At 42.9% G+C, this 19,013-nt stretch overlaps 1 protein-coding gene across 5 annotated transcripts in view; it reads right to left on the reverse strand.

The window, feature by feature from the left end:
- The window catches only part of Ssbp2 (single stranded DNA binding protein 2), a 250,693-nt gene that overhangs the window by 54,530 nt on the left and 177,150 nt on the right, over nucleotides 1-19,013 (reverse strand). For all 5 annotated transcript variants that reach the window (XM_063245283.1, XM_063245282.1, XM_063245284.1 and 2 more), the window contains one exon: nucleotides 13,875-13,964. In XM_063245283.1, the coding sequence (XP_063101353.1) occupies nucleotides 13,875-13,964 (90 nt within the window). The remainder of the gene's footprint in view (nucleotides 1-13,874; nucleotides 13,965-19,013) is intronic.

Here is a 19,013-nt window from a genome sequence, read left to right on the forward strand (position 1 = left end):
ACAAAATGAAAGGAAAAAAACGGAAATACAAAGCAAGTGTCCAGCTCATTTCCTCCAAGTGGTCTTTTAGGGAAAAAAAATCACACCACTTAGAACTGTAATTTATTTCAGAGGAAGTGTTATTAAACTTTAAAAGATTATTATTTTCCATTATATCTAGAAACTATTCATGGAATTTTAAACTTCTGCTTTCCTAGAAGGGAGATTTCCTCCTTTATTCCTTGCTGCCTCTGCTCGCGCTCCCCTCTTCTCTAAGGGCTTTCCTGAAGCCCTTGTGTTGCATCCCAAACCCTAAGAATTACACAGAACTGGTTCTTCTTTGCCTACACCGAGTGAAGACAGATTTCTCAGTCTGGGTCTTTTCAGCTCAGAGGGTCCCAGAGCATTCAGTGGAGATGTTTTATAAATAACTTATTAGTAGTGAAATTACCAAATGGGACACATTTGACATCGTACTTCTTTTTCAAGACATATACGATAAAATTGTGCATCATAAATGATACATTGCTTGAAGGTTAATTTTGTTAATATTTTCTAAAAGTTTTCATAGTTTTGAAAGTATATAAATACAATCCGTCGATACCATTATATTTCTAGTTATCCCAAAATATGAGTTTAAATATCACTTTCTCTTTAAAGCTTCTCTGTAGCATCCTTTCCCTCTGATTTCCTGCTGTTTTCTTTATATTATTTATCAGAGAAGATTTCATATGCTACAGTTTAGTGTTTGATAAGAAGGACACCCACTTTAGAGGAAGAAACAACAAAAAGTTAGAGTAGGTAATTATCTTAATGTCAAGGTAAGCAACCTGTAAACTATGCCAGCGTTCCTTAGAATCTCTAAAATCGATGTAACATATTATGGTGGGTTAACACCTGGTGGTCAGCTTGCAACCAGCTGAGTTGAGTCAATATGGTGCTGGGTGCGGAGGGCCTACCTCAGGATCGATGCCAACCTAAGAGACACCTGGAGAAGAAGGTGTTGGGTCTCCTGTTGCCGTGGGTTCACCAGCAGGAGCTGTGAAGCTTCTTTCCTGATACAAACTTGGCTGTTCTCATCATCAGAGGAGCTCAGGACCTCGTCACTGAGGATGGCTGTGGTACTTTTCCAAGGAGCCCTGGTCCTTATTTTGAGTGTTGCTTCCTGGCTCCAGTGCAGATCCCTTAGCCTGCTGGCACAGATCCTTCACTCCGCTGGCACAGACTTTCTAGCTTCCACTGCCATCGTCTGGGCCTTCCCAGCGCAGATCCATGATACAAACTTGCATGAGACACTGTTGTGGGCCCAGGGTTTAGCTCGACTCATGCAGGACATTGCCTTGGGATCCAGGCCTCAGTTGAGTTCTATGGGCCTTTAGTGTGTGGACAGAATTCCTGCACTTGTTTGTATTTGACTCTTTGGTTGACTATTATAAAATAATTCTATAAATTATGTGTCTTGTATTAAATTGTTTGCCTTACAAACCCTGACTATAACACATGTATATTGACTTTTAACTTACTTTGACTATTTCAGTTTGGTTTCAGAAATTCTTTAAATCTTGGTCCTGAAGTATAATGCAATAATAAATAAAATTTTAAATAACTGAAAAGTATGAAAAAAATTTCCTTTAATATACCAGTCACTAAGTGTTAAATCCTCTATTTTATTTTATGAGCACACTTTTGGAAGAAAGCAGTGATGAAATGAGTTATCGATGATATTTCTTTAGAATGGACAACAGTAACATTTAGAATAGTTTATACTTAGAGGCCCAAGATAATTCTGAAACACACAGTTACATAGGACTTCTCTACTTCAAAGTAAATTTGGACTTTTTTGAAGACAAAGTTTTTCTTGTAAAATTTGCTTCCAAGCCTAAAAACAAAACTTGAGTGACTGAAATACGTAGTTACTGGTTTTAAGAAAATATGAACTTAAAGCAATTCAGCAAATGGTCACTTGCCTAACAGATGACTCTGTGCTTTATGAGGTGACTTACTCGGCATTTTACAAGTTGTGCCACCATTTACATTTATGTAAAGTATGACGTCTCATATGCTGATAGTTGAATGTCTTTTTGACACATTTTAGGGCAGGATCTTCTTTTCCCGAGGTTTATCAAATCAAGCTCCTAGTTTTCTACAGAGTGTACGAGTGTTCTTACTGCTCTATAAGCTCTGTGTCGCTCTAATGCCCCGCTCAGGAGCGCCCGTGCACACACTTCCTCTCCTGACCCATGGGCCAGAGGAACCTCCTGACTTGCGGCTGCCAGCCAGCCCCTGCACCTGGGTGACCACGCACCACATATTCATGCTTTACCCTTGATGCCCTAGAGCGCTGCCCTGCAGGCAGGGGAGGTAATTTGCACATAACACAGTAATTAGCCTGTACTCTGGATTCACTAGACCAAAAGAAAAGCCACAACCCAAATGAAATTAAGGTAGCAAGTGCTACCTCTCTTTTTAAAAATGTTTTGGTGGTATTTTAGTAACACATAGTCTTTAGCACATTTATTTGTGGTTTTAAAAATAACTGCTGACAGGGAACAGATGATGGGGAAAATGTTGGGAAGGGGATGTGATTATTCGAAGGCTATCATCACTTTAGTAAGAATGTTCATTATTATGTGATAACCTTACACAGAGGCAGGGAGGAAACTGCTAGCATATTCCAAGAATGCATGGAGCAAGCAATCAGTAAGTATCTGCTGGGCCCCTTAGGGGCCGCATTGGCTGAGTGAGGAGCACGCTGATGTAAGAAAGGCTTCCAAAGCCAGCAGAGGATGCAGTGAAGCTTGATCTCTGGTATAAAATTCTATGTGGCATAGCTGGGTCGAATGGAACCTCCAATCTCAGCTTTTTGAGGAATCTCCAGACTGACCTCCACAATGGTTGCACCAGTCTACACTCCCACCAACAGTACAGGAGAGTTCCCTTTTCCCCCACAGCCTCTCCAGCATTTGTTGCTGGTAGTTTTCTTGATCTTGGCCATTCTTTGAGGAGTGAGATAGAATCTCAGTGTTGTTTTAATTTGTATTTCTCTAATGAGTAATGATGATGAACATTTTTTCATGTATTTATTTGCCATTTGTATTTCTTCACCTGAGAACTGTGTATTCATCTCAGATGCCCATTTTTGGATTGGATATTTGAATTTCAGGGATCTGATTTTTTAAAATTCTTTATATGTTTTAGACAGAAGATCTTTGTCTGAGGAACAGTTCACTAAGATTTTTTTTCCCAGTATGGGCATAGTCCCAGAAGAACTGAAAATATCATACCACAGTGATATATGTGCACCCATGTTTATAGCACCACAATTTGTAATAGCCAGATCTTGGAAACAACCTAAGTGTCCATCAACTGAAGAATGGATAAAAAAGTTGTGGTATTTTTATACAATGGAGCACTACTCAGCTATAAAGAATGATCACATTGAAATATTTACTAATAAATGGGCGCAATTTGAGACCATACTCATAAGTGAAATAAACCAAACTCACACGTATAAATACCGTATAGTCTCCCTAGTGTAAGAAATAGTAAGAGTACACAAGAGTTTATGGTAATCATGATTCCTCATTACATTGTTTTGAAACCTTATAATGATCGCATTGGTTAGCTGTAATGGGTTTATCCTAGTTTGTTTGATTTTATTAACTGTGATGGTATGAACAGCTAATTTGAGGGAAACAAGGCATTATAATAGCTAGTACTGATGTAATATCATCTTACTCTGAAGTCCTACCATGCTTTTGCTCTTCTGTTTCCATTGGCTCTATCATGTTGTACCTTACTGGATTGTATTACGTGTGAAAGTATAAACAAATTTTCTGTGGAAAATGAGAAAGCGTGGGGGGCAGGTGGGTCAGATCACTGCAGTGTCCGCTGCAAAAACAAAAGGAAACAGCAACGCAACCCCTGCGCTGCGTCCGCTTCGGAGCCTTCCAGTCTGCTGTGGGGCCAAGGAGTGTGTGGGGCCAAGGTGTGTGATGGAGAAACGGACTGGGCCTTGCTCTCTGGACACAGCCAGGTGACGACCCCCGCTCCACTTTCTCTAGAACAAACTCCATGGGGACGAGCACATTCACTGGGGATTTGACTGTAAACACAGAGGCTACAGTTAGCGCCCACTTAAGGCTCAGCTCTTCACTAAGATCATCTTTCAACAGAGCAGGCTTCACAGATTTATTGTTGCCTGGCAGCACTGGATACGGGGTCCTTCTTGGACACAGGACATTGTTTTCCCTTGGCTACCGCGGACTGTGCTTCTGGTTCAGGGCTGGATCCTTCTTAGGTTTCCTTGCTGTTCCTCTTCCTCTTCCCCACTTCTCCCCTGATGCCCCAGGACCTGTCCCTGTGGAGCCTCTGTCTCTGTACCCAATCCTGGTGCTGCCATCCAGGCTCACAGCTTTAAGTAAATCCACGAGCTGTGACACCCAGGCCTCGGCCACAAATGTCTGCACTCTGCTGTCACGCTCCCGCCTCAGTACCTCGCCTGTCTTGTGGCCATCTCCCTCCTAAAGACCTCACAGGGAAGCTTCTGGAATTCCTCCTCATGCTTCCTCGTCATGCGTACCTACGTCAGGAAATATCAACTCCACTGTTTCTGACTGAACAGGCCACGTGCCTTCAAGTCATCCTTGACTTGTCTTACTTTCTCACCAACACATCTACAAACCATCATCAAGTCCTTTGGCTGTAATTTCTAAATAGATAGAGAATTCACTTGTCTTCTCTGCACTGTTGCCATGTGGTGCATACTAATCTCCTGCCAAAATTCTTCAATAACCTCCAAGCTGACCTTCCTGTTTCACACTGTCCTCTTGAGACTAACCTCAACATGCAGCCACAGCAACTGTCAAAATCCTCCATGCCCAGTAAAACCCGGTCTCCAGCAAGAATTACAAGGTTCTTCCTGATCTGGCTTCCTCTTATTGACAAGTCTGTTCTCTGCAGTGGACACCACTGAACTATGCAGAGCTTCTCCTCATTCCTTGAAAAGTACCAGTCACGTTCTGACCTTGCTATTTGCTTGTCTCTGGCCAGCACACCATTCCCCTTATATCGCAAGGTGTGTATCTTCATTTCCTTCAAATCTTTACTCAGGTAACATTGCTATGGCTTGTATCTAGATGACCCCACAGTCTCATGTGCTCACAGGTGGAACTTTGAGGAGTTGACAGGATCATGAGTGTGAGGTACTCATCAGTAAACCGGTCCACTGACAAGTTTATAGCTCAGGGTGATGTTGGGAAGGGAAACCTGGTTGGAGGAGGCGATCACTGGGGGTGTGGATTCACAGGGTTTATCACCCTTCTCCTCCCTTGATCTCTCTGCTTCTGGTCACATGCTCCGAGCTGCTTCTCCTCTGTGATGCTGCCCTGCCTTGGAGCCAGCTGACTGTGGACTGAAACCTCAACAAACTGTGAACCAAAATAAAGCTTTCCTCTTTAGAGTTGTGGGCAGTCAGGTATTATGTCAGTGATGAGAAAGTAACTAAGATAGCCATCTTTTTGATCAGTCTCTGGCCACTCTAACCAAAATTTTCATTTTTCCTTTTTTTCTTGCCTTCGCCCTTGTCACTGTCTAATCTACTGTGAATTCTGCAAGGGTGAGGCTGGTATCTGTTATCTTTTTTACTATAGTAACTGATCTAGAAGGGATACAATAAATATATGTCGTTGAATGCCTTCGGCAATTTTAGTGCTTTTAAATCAGTTTGTAAGACTCTTCTGTTAAAACAACCAACCAGTAACAACAATAATGCTGAAAGATTTCTAGCCCCACTCCACCCACACTGAAGAATTCTGATAGCATATGAGCTGGCCCATCATATGAGAGATCCACCTAACAAGTCTGGAGAAACACTGGCCCTTGACCTTTGCATTTCCTACAAGCTACCTCTTACCATATCCACGTAAAACAAGTAGTGGGCCAAATCTGGACCATCATCCGTTGTTGTAAATAAAGTTTTCCTGGAACACAGCCATGCACATAAATTTACATGGTGTCTATGGTTGAATTTATGCCACAATACAATAGTTGTGTGGTTGTGACAGAGACTATGTGGCCCTCACTCTAAAGTATTTACGACTGGGACCTTTCCATTAAATTCATCAGACCCTAACATAGACCATAAGGCAGATTATTCCGAACACTGCTTAGTGATCAGTTAGTTTTTCCAAAGCTGTGGGCTTCAAGGTATTCTTAAAGACAAAGCTATCTCACCTCTATGACCATGGAAATTAGTAACACCTCTCACATCCCATCCTATACGTGTAACTTTCCAAAGAGTATTGACATTTTGGTTTCTGTAACAAGTGGTGAATAAAAACTCAAATTGCGCCAAAATAGCCTGGCATGCTTGCAGTTTGTTTTATGTAACTGTTTTTAGCAGGAGACTTTGATAAGAACCAAAGCACTCTGGGAAGAATTTTCAATAATATGGTATTTCCCAAGGAAAAACTACAATTCCAAATTCTCTGGAAACTGGCCATGCTCCTTTCACAGACCTGGCTGTGACATATGTCCTGGCTTCCTTCAAATACTTTGGTGCCTTAGGGTGCAAAACAGCCTGAAAGTGAAAGGGAAACCAAATCCTGACCCCAGAGGACTGATCTAACTTTCTCCTAGATACACTTGTTTGGACAAACGAATAATAAACACAGTCTGATTTCTAACAGCAGAGCGGCCCATTCTGCTCTAACAGGGAGGCAGGAGAGAACTCCCACCCCTGGCCTTCCTCATGTGGTTCCCCGCCCCTCACTTACTGCTCTGGGGCCCTGAGCTGTGGGAGCTGCAATTTTTAAAAAGCTTCTTTAGTTATTCAAGCTGAGCAGTTTTAATTTGTTCTAATAGTTAAGGCCAGAAAAACTATTATAGCAACTGTAGGACGGCATTATCAAAGCCAGCAGCTGCCAGGTACCTTTATTATCATTTTTAAAAGGTGTTTTTATCTTTATACTAAGGAAAAACTTGCTCTATTTTCAAAATTTAGAATTCCTATTCTTTAAAGGTTCAGAGTGACATTTTTAAGAAAATTAAACTTAGTTTTTGTTGCTTGAGCGTTGATAAATAAGCTTCCCTGCCTACCCTATCCAATTGGATATTCTTATATCTGAATTTTAAACCTACACATTAAAGTAGATAATGCCAGATATTATATTTTGAAAAGTTAACTATCTGAGACTTTCAGGACACTGCCTACTCAGACGAAGGAGGGGTGTAATAAGGAATCTTCTGGTTCCCTATTTAAGATGTGAGGTGAAGGCTGTCACGGCCAGGGGGACTGAAAAGGGGTTTCTCTGGTTTAGAGAGCTTCCAAAGGCTGCTTTCTGCAACCGCCACGGTCATCAGACAGCAGGAAGGCAGATCACCGCGAGAGAGGACAATGCCGAGACTGACAGTAGAGGGCACCTGAGAAAGCTTGGAGAACACCACACTGTATGTGGGGATTTTAGGGTAAACAGGAGCTGGCTGGATTAACAGCCTGCCCAGGGCCTGGAGCTGGTATAAAGATGTCTTTCACAGGTTGCATTTATTGCAGGGAAAAATAAAACACACACTGATCTCTTAGAAGCCTTTATTCTGGAGCTTGTAAAAACATGTGTTCTTGTTGTTCACTAAACATTTTTCCATTCATGTTGCTTCTGTTCCTTTCAAAGTGCCAGCCTCACTGTCACCCTGGGCTTTGTTTTTACCCTGCTACTTCATGGCTATCACTCATAGTCTTTCGACTCCACAGTAACAGCGAGGAGAAGGAGGCACCTTTCTTCCTATTTTTCTGCTTTTTGTGTGTGTTATTACTGTGGCAAAGCGTTAGGTCAGCTTGCTACAGTGCAGTCTTACTAAAAATAGAACCTTTGGAACCTGGATCCCGAGCAAACGGAGATACCCTCAAACCACCACGAGATGGCAGAGCAGCCCCACCATTGCTAGCAGCCCTGCCAGCAAGATGTGACTTAAAACCCACAGTACTGCATTTCCACAGTGTCAGAGTTTTGATCAATTTACTTTGTCTTTTTGAGACAGAGTTTCTCTATGAAGTTCAGGTGGCCTTGAGCTCACTTTGTAGCTCAAGCTGGGCTTGAACTCGCAGTGATCCTCCTGCCTCAGCCTCCAGAGTGCTGGGATTACAGGTGAGGCTGGGATTACAGGTGAGGCTGGGATTACAGGTGAGGCTGGGATTACAGGTGAGGCTGAGATTGCAGGTGAGCCTGGGATTACAGGCGTGTGCCACCACATCGGGCTTCAATTTACATTTTAAAATATGGGTGACCACTTTGGTCTGACAGCAAATTACTCAGTGTAGTTTATCTTCAACAGGTATGTATAATCTATTCTTGTCAAAGCCTTGAATTTACAATCTAACACCAATGTGTCACTTCTTTTCAACTGATTTCAGTCAAGAAAACTAAAGGTCCAGTGAACAGAATATAGTAAATATGTCAAGATGAAAATCAAAACAAACACAAAATGGTAAAGAATAGGTATTTTTAGGCATTTATAATTTAATATTAGACATTTATCAGTTTATCTTGTATTACTCATAGACTCAAAGATACCATCCATATTGGCGCCTATAAGAAGATTACATTGCGCTTTTATATAAAGGTATAAATATGTTTCTGTTTCCTGAGATGGGGCCCCTGTGTAGCCCAAACTGGCCTTGAGCTCACAGCGATCTTCCTGCCTCGTCCTTCAGAGGGCTGGGAGGACAGGCATGCACCACCACGCCCAGCTAATGAGTTTAGTTTGTAAACTGATTATTAGCCAGGGAGGGTTTACTTCTTGAGAACTTTCTGTGGCAAAGGGCAAGAGGAGAAAAAAACTAACCTCCCTCATGAATATTTTGGTTGACATAAGAAATAGATATGGGTTTAATATTCTATAAACTATAATCAGCTCGCAAGAGAAGCCTGTTACCTATCCATAAACTCTTATATTTTACAGTATATTTATTTCATATACTCTTAAAAGGTAAGAGTTAACAGTCTAGTTTTTAAAACTCAAGAAGTGTGAGTACTTTGCTGTTGTTTTATATAGAATATTTCACTAAACTGTTTTGGCATTATACACAAATGAGAAGAAAATGTAGCTGGTCTAAGCCCCTGGCTTGTCTTTCTGTATGCGTGCTGTGAGTAACCCTCAGATGACACTGTTACCACGGGATTCAGAGTTCGGAGGATCCAACAGAACCACTGCCTGGGGTCCAGCGTGGGCCAGGGCGGCTCTGACCACACAGAACAACCCGCCGAGCTCTGGGTACATGTGGCCCCTTCTCCTGGCCTCCTATGGCCCCAGGCAGTTGGTCTTCCTGAGTAAAGAACACTACCCGAGCATAATTCACCTTTCTGTGGTAGGAGTTGCAGGATTTCTAGACAAATCAGCCGCCTGATAAAACATGCCAAGGGTAAGTATGCATTTTGCTTGCTTTGCACGGCTTTGTTTTACTATGCTGGTGACTTCTGGTGCATATCCACAAGCCCCACTGAGTTTTCCTAATTGTTCTTCTACAGTGACAGACGCTCACCTTTTAGTACAGACATCAGAGATTACATGTGAGCAATGCCACAGAGAAGAAGATCCGAACTGAGGGCCGCCTCCCAGGGGGTGGGAGCCCTTGCAACGACCCATTCCGAGATGAGGTCAGCTGCCTCCGGAACTCTGGAGTTTGTGATACTCTCTCATTTGGTGATGAATTTAAGGCTACACCTGGAATGGCAAAGAGGGCCCTTGTTGTGTAATTCAAACAGGAACAAAAGGAAAACACTTGTCGGGTTTGGAGAACTGTTTCAACAAATTCACAGCACGGTCACAAAATGAACAGGACTCAGCCCTGCTGAAAGTGGTGTCTTATGGACTGATTATAAATTATTATTCCTAATTTATTTACTCAAATTTAATAGGCTGACTCCTATTGTAGTCTAGTCCCATTTTAGCTGTCTCCAAATAATACAATTTACATTTTCTTACTAAGCATCCAAATTTAAAATACCTGCACAGTCTACCCAGTGGGAAGCGGCAGGTGGGGTTGGGACTCTACCCCTTAATGCTCTGTAAGCTATAATCAGTTCACAGGAGAAGCCTGTTACTTTTTATCCACAAATGCTTATATTTTACAACAGGTGACGGCAGGAGGCCTGGCTATCTGCGTCCTGAGCCAGGGCTTCTCTGGAATCCAAGCCTCTGGCTCCCTCGGGCGCCCCATCTGGCAGCCTTATGAAATCAAGTTCGCAGTGGATGCAGCCTTCTTCCTGGCTGTTCCTGACCTCTTCCCTTGGTGCTGACCAAGCAGGCTGTTCAGGTCTGTCTTGGACGTTATGACCTCTGAAATGATATCTGTCACATGGTCCTCGGGTTTGGATCACTTGCAGAGCAATATAGCTCTGGAACTAGATTAGAGTTCCGTGTGTGGACTTGGATTGTAATTATGTGCTGCTCTTTCTACTCACGTAAAGAATTACACTATGCAGCCTTCATTATGCATAAGTCCAGCGCAGTCAGGGCTGATGTCTAGGAAACACGCGAGTCACTGGGTCCCATCACTGTGCGGACCAAAAGAAGCAGCGCAAGGCTTCATCCCTAAATGTTTGTCTGTCTGCGCTTATCAGTGTTTGGGGAGGCATTCCTGGCAGCCTGGACACATTGAACACTGACCGGCTGGGAGAAGGGATGTGTTAGCTCGCCGATGACTGGGAATGCCTGGAGTATCAAACTCCAGTATGCCTAGTCATCTTCAACCCTGTCCTGCAGTCTCTGGTGTCTCCAGAGTCAGCCTTGATTTCTCCAGGGTTCTCTGCTACCTTCAGTGAATCAGCAAGGCTCAGCAGACAGAGCAATGAGCTCTCCCTCCCTTTCCAGCAGTACTTCCCTGACCTGGGGTCAGGACGTCTCTTCCTCGGCTCCTGTGACAGCCAAGCTACCGAGAGACCTGTGTCCAGTCCCCGCCATGGATTCCGGGGGTTCTGCTCCCCTAGCTCAGCCGCTGAATGTTAGTGTTCTTTGCAGCCTGCGGTGTGTGCCCCTCCATCTGTATTTTCTCCTTGCTCTTACTCTGATGACGTTTTCATCTTATTGTTTTCATCTCTAGTCTAGATCTCTGTCCAAGCTGCAAACCTGCAGGTCAGCCGGTTACATGTCTCTTACTGAGAACTAACTTACCCCGCCTCAAACCTACTCTGTATTTTGTGGTCTTTAGGTCACAAAAAAATATTTCCCTCTGCTCAGATTAGACCCTAAGACCAGCATATTATCCCAGTGATTTGCTTTGCACCCCTCTACCTTGATTTACACCTTACTACACCTGGCTATGCTACATAGCTGGAGACCGCAAACCTGAGTGTGCCCTGCTGGCTCACCATCGGGCGATGGCTCGTGACTGCCCTAGGAAAAAGGCGAGCTTCTTCCTCTCTGTTCATCTCTGAGTTTCTGTAATTTACTTTTTCTTCTTCCTGGAATGTTCTCCCCTTCTGCCTATCACTAGTTCATTTTCAGGTACTGCTTGTACAGTACTTTCCTCACTCAGCCTCTCTCAGAATGGGCCTCGGTGGCCTCATCTGCACTGAGCACATGATCTGCCGTTTAGTATCATGGTTTTTCATTGCTTTTCTTTCTACTCACCACGATGTAGGCTGTAGAGGGCAGGGCTTTTGTAGATACTCGGACGCCTCCAAAGCCTGAAGGCACTGGCTGTCCATTCCCTGCCCTGCTGGAAGATCTCCAGCGGCTCCTCTGTGTTGCTCCTGACTGGCCCGGAGGGCCTTTTGCACCATCTTTCCAACTTCACGTCAGGAACTCCTGGCTTCCCCGACTTGGGTAAGGAATGACCTCTCCACACATCAGCCCAGTCTTTCAGGTGCCAGCGCTCCACCCTCACACCAGGCCCGCCCTTCAGGGCATCCCTCTGCTGCTTGCTCTGATGAACACCGCTCCCAGCCTCTGAATTGCTGGCACAGGCTGATTTAGTGGTTCTCCCTTCCTGGTGATCACAGGACTTTTGGCTTTCTGCTTCCTCCCTTGGATAAGGGCTCCTCGGCTGGACGGGGGAGTTCTGGGAGGAGCCTGCTCTGTCTTGAGATGCCCATTCAGTGCCCAGCACCCAGTGGAACTCAAGTATTTAACTGTGAAATCACTCAAACCAGGTTAACTCTCTTTCAACCACTCTTGAAAAAAGACTGAGAAAAAAAGACGGAAGGTGAGAAGGTACGTGCCCCAAGTGTAGACGTGGGGTTGTGTGGACTCCTGTGACCCGGCCGGCCGAGGTTCAGAGGAAATGCACTTCCTCCCTGAGCCCTGGCTTCTCTCAGCAGAGCTCTGCACAAACTCTTGAGGAGATAAAACTCTTCCGATTAACTCCTCACCCCAACCCATCTCTGGCAAGAGAGAGCCGGACCATAAAGTCATGAGTAACAATCAACTACGACCTTTAAAAGGCAAGGTCGATGGCCCTAGTCCAGACTTCCTTGATATAAATTCCAGCTCTGTCACCTTCTGGTTCTGTAAGTGGTTCTTCCATCTGCACAGGGGCGATGACAGTAATGTGCATTCGCACCTACTGTTACTGTGGGGATTTAGTGTTTATATATGTAAAGTGTTTAGTGCACAGCACAGCACACAGGAAACAGCTATTGTTAGCTATGATTATCATTGTCTTAAATGGTGGCTGTTTAATTAATAATCAGCATTATAATCTGCTCTTAGATTATAAGAAAGGACCCCTGAGACAGAATGTGAGCGTAAGGAGACTCTTAAATATTCTAAACTACTTGAGTATTAACACAGGCGCAGCTGAGCAAATAAGCCAGTCCTAAAAGATCACAGTCGTACTAGGTTCCAATTAAGACCCTTTAGTTCAATTGATGCATTTTGCAAAATCACTGATAATTTTATTTCTCCATTTTCACATTTGTAAGTGCCCTACAATTAGGGTATCAGTTAACTAACAAATGATTATCAAGCACTCTAAAAATCTAAAAAATTGAAGGGGCAAATTATAAGTACCTAATTTATTAACAATATAGCATATTATGCTAATGCCTATAATGCTTTCCAACTGTAGTTCTTAACTTCTAAATTCTTAAATTTTTCAAAGAACATTATAAAATTCTGTATAAAAATAAATTTCAGAACCTGGTTGGCTATAGTTACTATCAGATTTAAGATATGAATCAAATTACAAAGTTATGTCTTATAATCCAAAATCATTATCATCAGTGGCAGCTACTTGAAATTTTGAAATACTAGTGTATCTATCTGGAAATCTGGTCCTAAAATGCCATATAATGATATTCATTAAATTCCAGCTTAAAAGACACAAAGATGATTCTCAAATATATTGTGATGTGGCCTGTAATTCTTGGTAAGTGAAATAAGTGTGACTTAGCTATAGCTTGAAAGTACGGCCAGACCCTGGTTCTGTCTGGTCCGTGGAGACAGACACAGCGTAGTTAAAAACTCGAATCTCCCAGAACACTTCTTTAGCTTCTTCTCTCACCAATATTTACTAGTTATCAGGCTAATTTCCATTTCAACTCCTTTTCCTTTTTAATGACGATGAGTGATGTGATGGTTTAATTAATTAAATAATTAATTAACAGGGAAACATTGGCAGGAATGGCAGCACAGCAGAGAGCTCCTCTGATCTGTCAGGAGCTGGCTGCACAGTGCTGCATTTAGTGAAGAAGGACCTGGACCTTCTTCTTCCTCTCCCCTCCCTCCTCTCTCTCTCTTCCCCCTCCTGTTCTCCCTCCCTTCCTTCCCCTCCCCTTCCTCCCTCTCCCTCTCCCTCCCCATTTCTCTTCTCCACCTCTTTTCCTCTCTTTCCCCAGCCTCCCCCTCCCTGGCCTTGGCTAAAATCAGCAGGCACCCCCGGCTCCCGTGTTCAGTACCTGAAAGAAGCCTGGTGGCACAGGACCTACTGGCATGCCATCTCCCGGGGGGATGTTTCCTAGCACAGGGCTGGGAGCTGCTGCTGCACTCTGCAAAATAAAGCAGAAACAGACCTGGATCATTACAGGGAAGCACCAGGCAGAGACTGTGGGTGGAGGCAGGAGGTGCCCATCCAGCCCGGGCACTTGCAGGGAGGGGACAGAGTTAGGACAGTGGCCCGGGAGTGGCTGAGTAGACTTCACCAGCTTGAGAAATCCGAGGACCTTTTTAAGACGGGACTCTCAGTGACACTGTGCCAGCAGGGATGTGGCAAAATGACAGAGGTGGACCTGGCATTTGAAATGGCAACCTCAGCTTAACAGGTTAATGTCTATCTAGGTAACAAGGTTGAAGGTGGTGATTGCAGCAGTTGGGAAAAATAGAAACTCATCCTAGGTTCTGCTTCTCTGCTACACAAGTCTGCTTTTCTGCCTATAGGTGGCAATGTATGGCTCACTTTCTCATTCACTGCAACAGCAGCCAAAACCTAACTATTGGTGGTCAACAGGAGACTGAAGAAGAGAAGCATCAGGTTTGGAAAAACTGGTCTGATACAAATTATGAGAAACACCAGATTGGCAAATTCAGTCTCCTGCACTTACAAATGATCGCCCAGAGCCATAGCATCTCATGAGAGAGTGTGAAAAATTTTGGCTTAGATTCTTTGCAACCAAATCAAAGTTATAGATTCAGTAATCACAGCAGTTACATTCACAACTGATCTACGACTATGGCTTTCAGCCCTCCACCTGAGTAGACATAGTACAAATACTGGGGCTGTCAATAAGAAACTAGATAAAAATAAACATTAATACAGTCATTATGGAATACAGCAGAGAGTATCCTTTAAAAATCAAAACTACAACTATTGCACACTCCAGTAGCTCACTAAGTACATATTTGAAGGTGAAGGGGTCAGTATGTGGAGACATCTACACACATGTATACTGCAGCGCTGTTCATAAAAGCCCAGGTGTGGGGTCAACCTATGTATCCGTCTGTGGGTGAATGAGGAGAGGAGATAGGGTCAGGTACACAGTGGGTACTATCCAGGCTTAGTAAAGAGGATTCGTGATGACACGGGTTAGCCCGGGGGACGTGAAGCAAAGTAAGCTAGGCACACACATGGACCTTGCACAACCTGACTCATCTGTGAAATCTATGGCTGACTGCATAGGTATCGAGAGAATGTGGTTACCACGGCTGCCATGAGGAAGCAGAGAGGCTGATGAAAAACTACAATACTCTAGTTAAAGCTGAGGGGCAAGGTCTGGTGTTTTATTGCACGGTAGGGTTGACTGTAATTAAGAGGAATGCATTGTATATTGCAAAGTAACAAACAATTTTGACTGTTTTTACCACGAAGGAACAAGAAGTATGCTGAAGATGATCATTTGACTCTAATAGTTCAGCTTTTAAAAAAATCAAAACAAGGTCTTTGTCCAGTGTATGCACTGACATACATCTACGTCTATGATCATGCAGTGATGCATCACGAGAAAAGGTACAGTTTCACGTGTGTGTGCTGGATGCTCATTTCCTAGCATACAAAGTGATACAAAGACTAGGCGTGTTTATTCTGTACTCCTTGCAGTTCTTAATAATGAAGACAGAATATTTGAGTCTTTTCCAGAGCCTAACTTTAAATTTATCTGAAATGTTGCTTACCTATAAATGCCCAAAATTTTAAACTTCTGATAAAACATGTGAGTACAAATTAGCAATATTTTTTAGGTATATGATGAGACATTAATCCACTATCCTATGTTCCAGGAACCATGTGATTTTATGTAGTGGACCTTAACTGAATGCCTACCACTTGTTAGTAATCCATTGCTTCATATAGTCACATTATGTTCCAGAAATGGAAGGCAAACTGCTTTTTCTCATTTTAACTAAACTTGTGTAACATTTTAATACACACTGTTAGAGTAAGAAATGAAATTGTAACCAAACACATTTAGCTTGAGTGTGTACGATTACATCTAGATCTAGGAAGTAAGATTTGATCTATTTCCTTAAGGCTGCCAATTACCGCCATATGGAAGGTGCTCTTAGTACTAAAAGCTGGACACAGATGTCATTATTGTTCTAAGTCATGGTGAAACAGAGAACTGTTCTGCAGTAAACAGACATGTAAAAGAGACAGATCTGGAAATCTTATTAGCCTATGCTTCCATAGAAGCACACACTGTGACACTGTGCATGTTTACAGGATAAAACAATTCATAGAATTACTGCAACTTTAGTGTGGATCAAAAATATTTTTCCCTTAGGACTTTAGCAGGCTGGCAAGACTGCTAGGGACCCCTCCCCTTAACTGGAGAAGCTTGGCAGTGGTCACCACAAAAGCATGGTGACCACTTCCTCCATCCAGAGGATCCCAACAGGCCTATGAGAGTGACAGTGACCCTTCCCTCCATCTAGAGCAACTCAGGTGGGCCTGTGAAACCCCCAATGACAAGTAGGGCCCTGACTGGGGTGCAAGTTTAGTCTGACAACCTGGAAACGTTTGAAGCAGCAGTAAGAATATAAGCCAAGGGACTTCTGGGAGAATATGGCAGATAGATAACAGCAGCTATGGAGGCTCTCTGAGGTAGCCAGCTTAGATTCCAGGAATAGTGCGGTGTGGGGAGTCCTAAGCAGGGGGAGATATACCCTGCCGACCCAGGAATGAACTAAGCTGAGAGAAACCAACTGGAAATGCAATCCCAGTGCTACAACTAGAACAGCCAAAGTCTCAGTGCTGAAGCTGGAACCCGCGCCTCTGGAAACGGTGGCTTGAATTTCCTGCTGCTACTGCTGCATCTGTATCGGCACAGCAGGGATAGAGATGTGAAAGCTCTGAGAGTGGGAATCAGTGAACCAAATTGAGAGCAGAGCTGGTGAGGAGCCTTCATTAACCTGCAGTGAGTGAGAGCAATGGGGACCCTTCCATGGACTAGTAGGTTCCAACAGAGGACATTCTGGGACCGGGCAGACTAGCTGGAATAGGAGCTACAGTGACTTCAGTCACATATTCCCCTCTCAAGTGGGATTGGTGGGGAGCACTTGACCTGGGTGATGCTGCGGACTAAGACCCAGTAGGCTAGCCCAAACCAGGTCCCTGTGCCTGGCAGTGCACCCTAATGCAGTGAAGCCTTCAGCAGGTTGACTGACCTGGAGGGCGAGTCCAGCATAGGCTGCCCAGGTCTGTGTCTCCCTAGTACACTGCACTGGGCGGGAACACCTAGCAAGCGTGATTTAAACAAACTGTAACCGACAAAGAAAGAAACTGGGCCTCCTATATATGCTTGTATGGAAGGAACAAAAAGTATGGGAAGAGGGAGCAACAAGAAAGGGTCCTCAGTCTCCAATCCTGAGGACACTGATCCAGGAAAGGTAAATGCAAAGGAGAATGAAGACAGAAAACATGTAATATCAGGCACGGCACCAATAGACATAAAGCGATATCTCCGGGACCTCACAGATGAGTTCAAAAGTGAAGTATTTAAGTAGAATAGTTAAAGAAATGCTAAGCACCTCCCAAGAAAAAACAGATGGTGGAATGGAAGAACAGACACAAAGGGGAGAATTGTTTGATGGAGAAAATAGAGAAAACATAGACTATATGAAGCAGGTTCAAAGAGATTACCAGGAAACTAAAAACTATTGAAAGCTGGCATAACAGCTTGAAAGAAACTAAGGATAGATTATCTGAACTAGAGGACAGATTTGTAATGTGGGAGCATGAAAGGAAAAACTTCTTAAAAATAACAAGGAAACAAGCAGTAACAATACAAAGGCTAGAAGATGATAAGAGGATCTATAACTTAAGAATTAAGAATGAAAAGGAAGAAGCAGGGATACAAACAAATGAACTGCAAAGGCTACTCACAGAAATAATCAAGGAGAACTTCCCTAATATGGGAAAATGTAAAGATACTCAGATCTATGAGGCATACAAGACCCCAGTCACCTACAACCCAAACAGAATTACACCCAGGTATATAATAATCAAAATTCCAGAAATCCAATATAAGAACAGAATATTAAAAGCTGTCAGAGACAAGAAACAGATCACTTACAAGGGAACACCCATCAGAATTACATCAGACTTCTCAGCACAAACCATCAAATCAAGAAGAGCGTGGGGCGAAATAATTCAAGCTTTGAAAGACAATAACCTTCAGCCAAGATTGGTATATCCTGCACAAATGTCCCTAGAAATCAATGGAGAAACAAGGTGCTTCCAGGATAAAGAGGAACTAGGTGAATTTGTAACCGCCAGTTCAACTCTACAGAGAATAGCGCAGGACATTCTAAAAGAGAAAAATACCAAGATTCCAGAAACAGTGCAGAGAGGCCACAATGAATGAAGCAGAAAGCGAAATAAAGAAGACAAACTGACAACTAATGACAGAAAAAGAGCTCAATGGAAATGAGGCAGAGAATGTTGGATGATATGAACAGCTATTTTGGAGAAAACAAGGCATCATAATAGCTAGTGCTGATTTAATATCATCTTGCTTTAAGTCCCATCAAGCTTTTGTTCTTCTGTCTCCATTGGTCTTAACAGGTTGTATCTTATTGGATTTTATTATATGTGATAATATAAACAAAAACTTTTATAGACAAAGAGATAATACAGAAACCATTGTTCATTTTCTGTTAGTTGGTTCTAAGTACCCTGTAATACTGTCATTCTTTTTAATGGTTTTACATTGTCTTGATATGTTTGATGGTACAGTATGCAAAGTTATACTCAAGGCTTTCAAGGAAAGAGATACTATCGTAACTACTTTTATGTCGGGATATCTTGTGGCGAAACACTATTTCACTTAAATGTTATGTTCTGACCTGTGCTGTTTTGTTGTTATGTCCTCTTTTATCTCAGTCTCCTTTATTTATTTATTTTTATCTTTTTAATTAATGAAAAGTAAATTAAAAATAGCAGGATACATTATAGTAACCCACTTTGATTTCCTATTAACTTGATTTGAAACCCTGTATTGCTCTCACCATCTTGTTTTGACTGATTTTACTCTATTCTGCTTTGCTTGATAGTACCAAATTTGAGAGTATAGGCAACTGTGAGGACAATAAGATTCACTATGATG

This window comes from Cavia porcellus, unplaced genomic scaffold, assembly GCF_034190915.1.
Source record: "Cavia porcellus strain 051 isolate PalLab524CR breed Dunkin Hartley unplaced genomic scaffold, mCavPor4.1 scaffold_2, whole genome shotgun sequence".
Taxonomy (NCBI): Eukaryota; Metazoa; Chordata; class Mammalia; order Rodentia; family Caviidae; genus Cavia; species Cavia porcellus.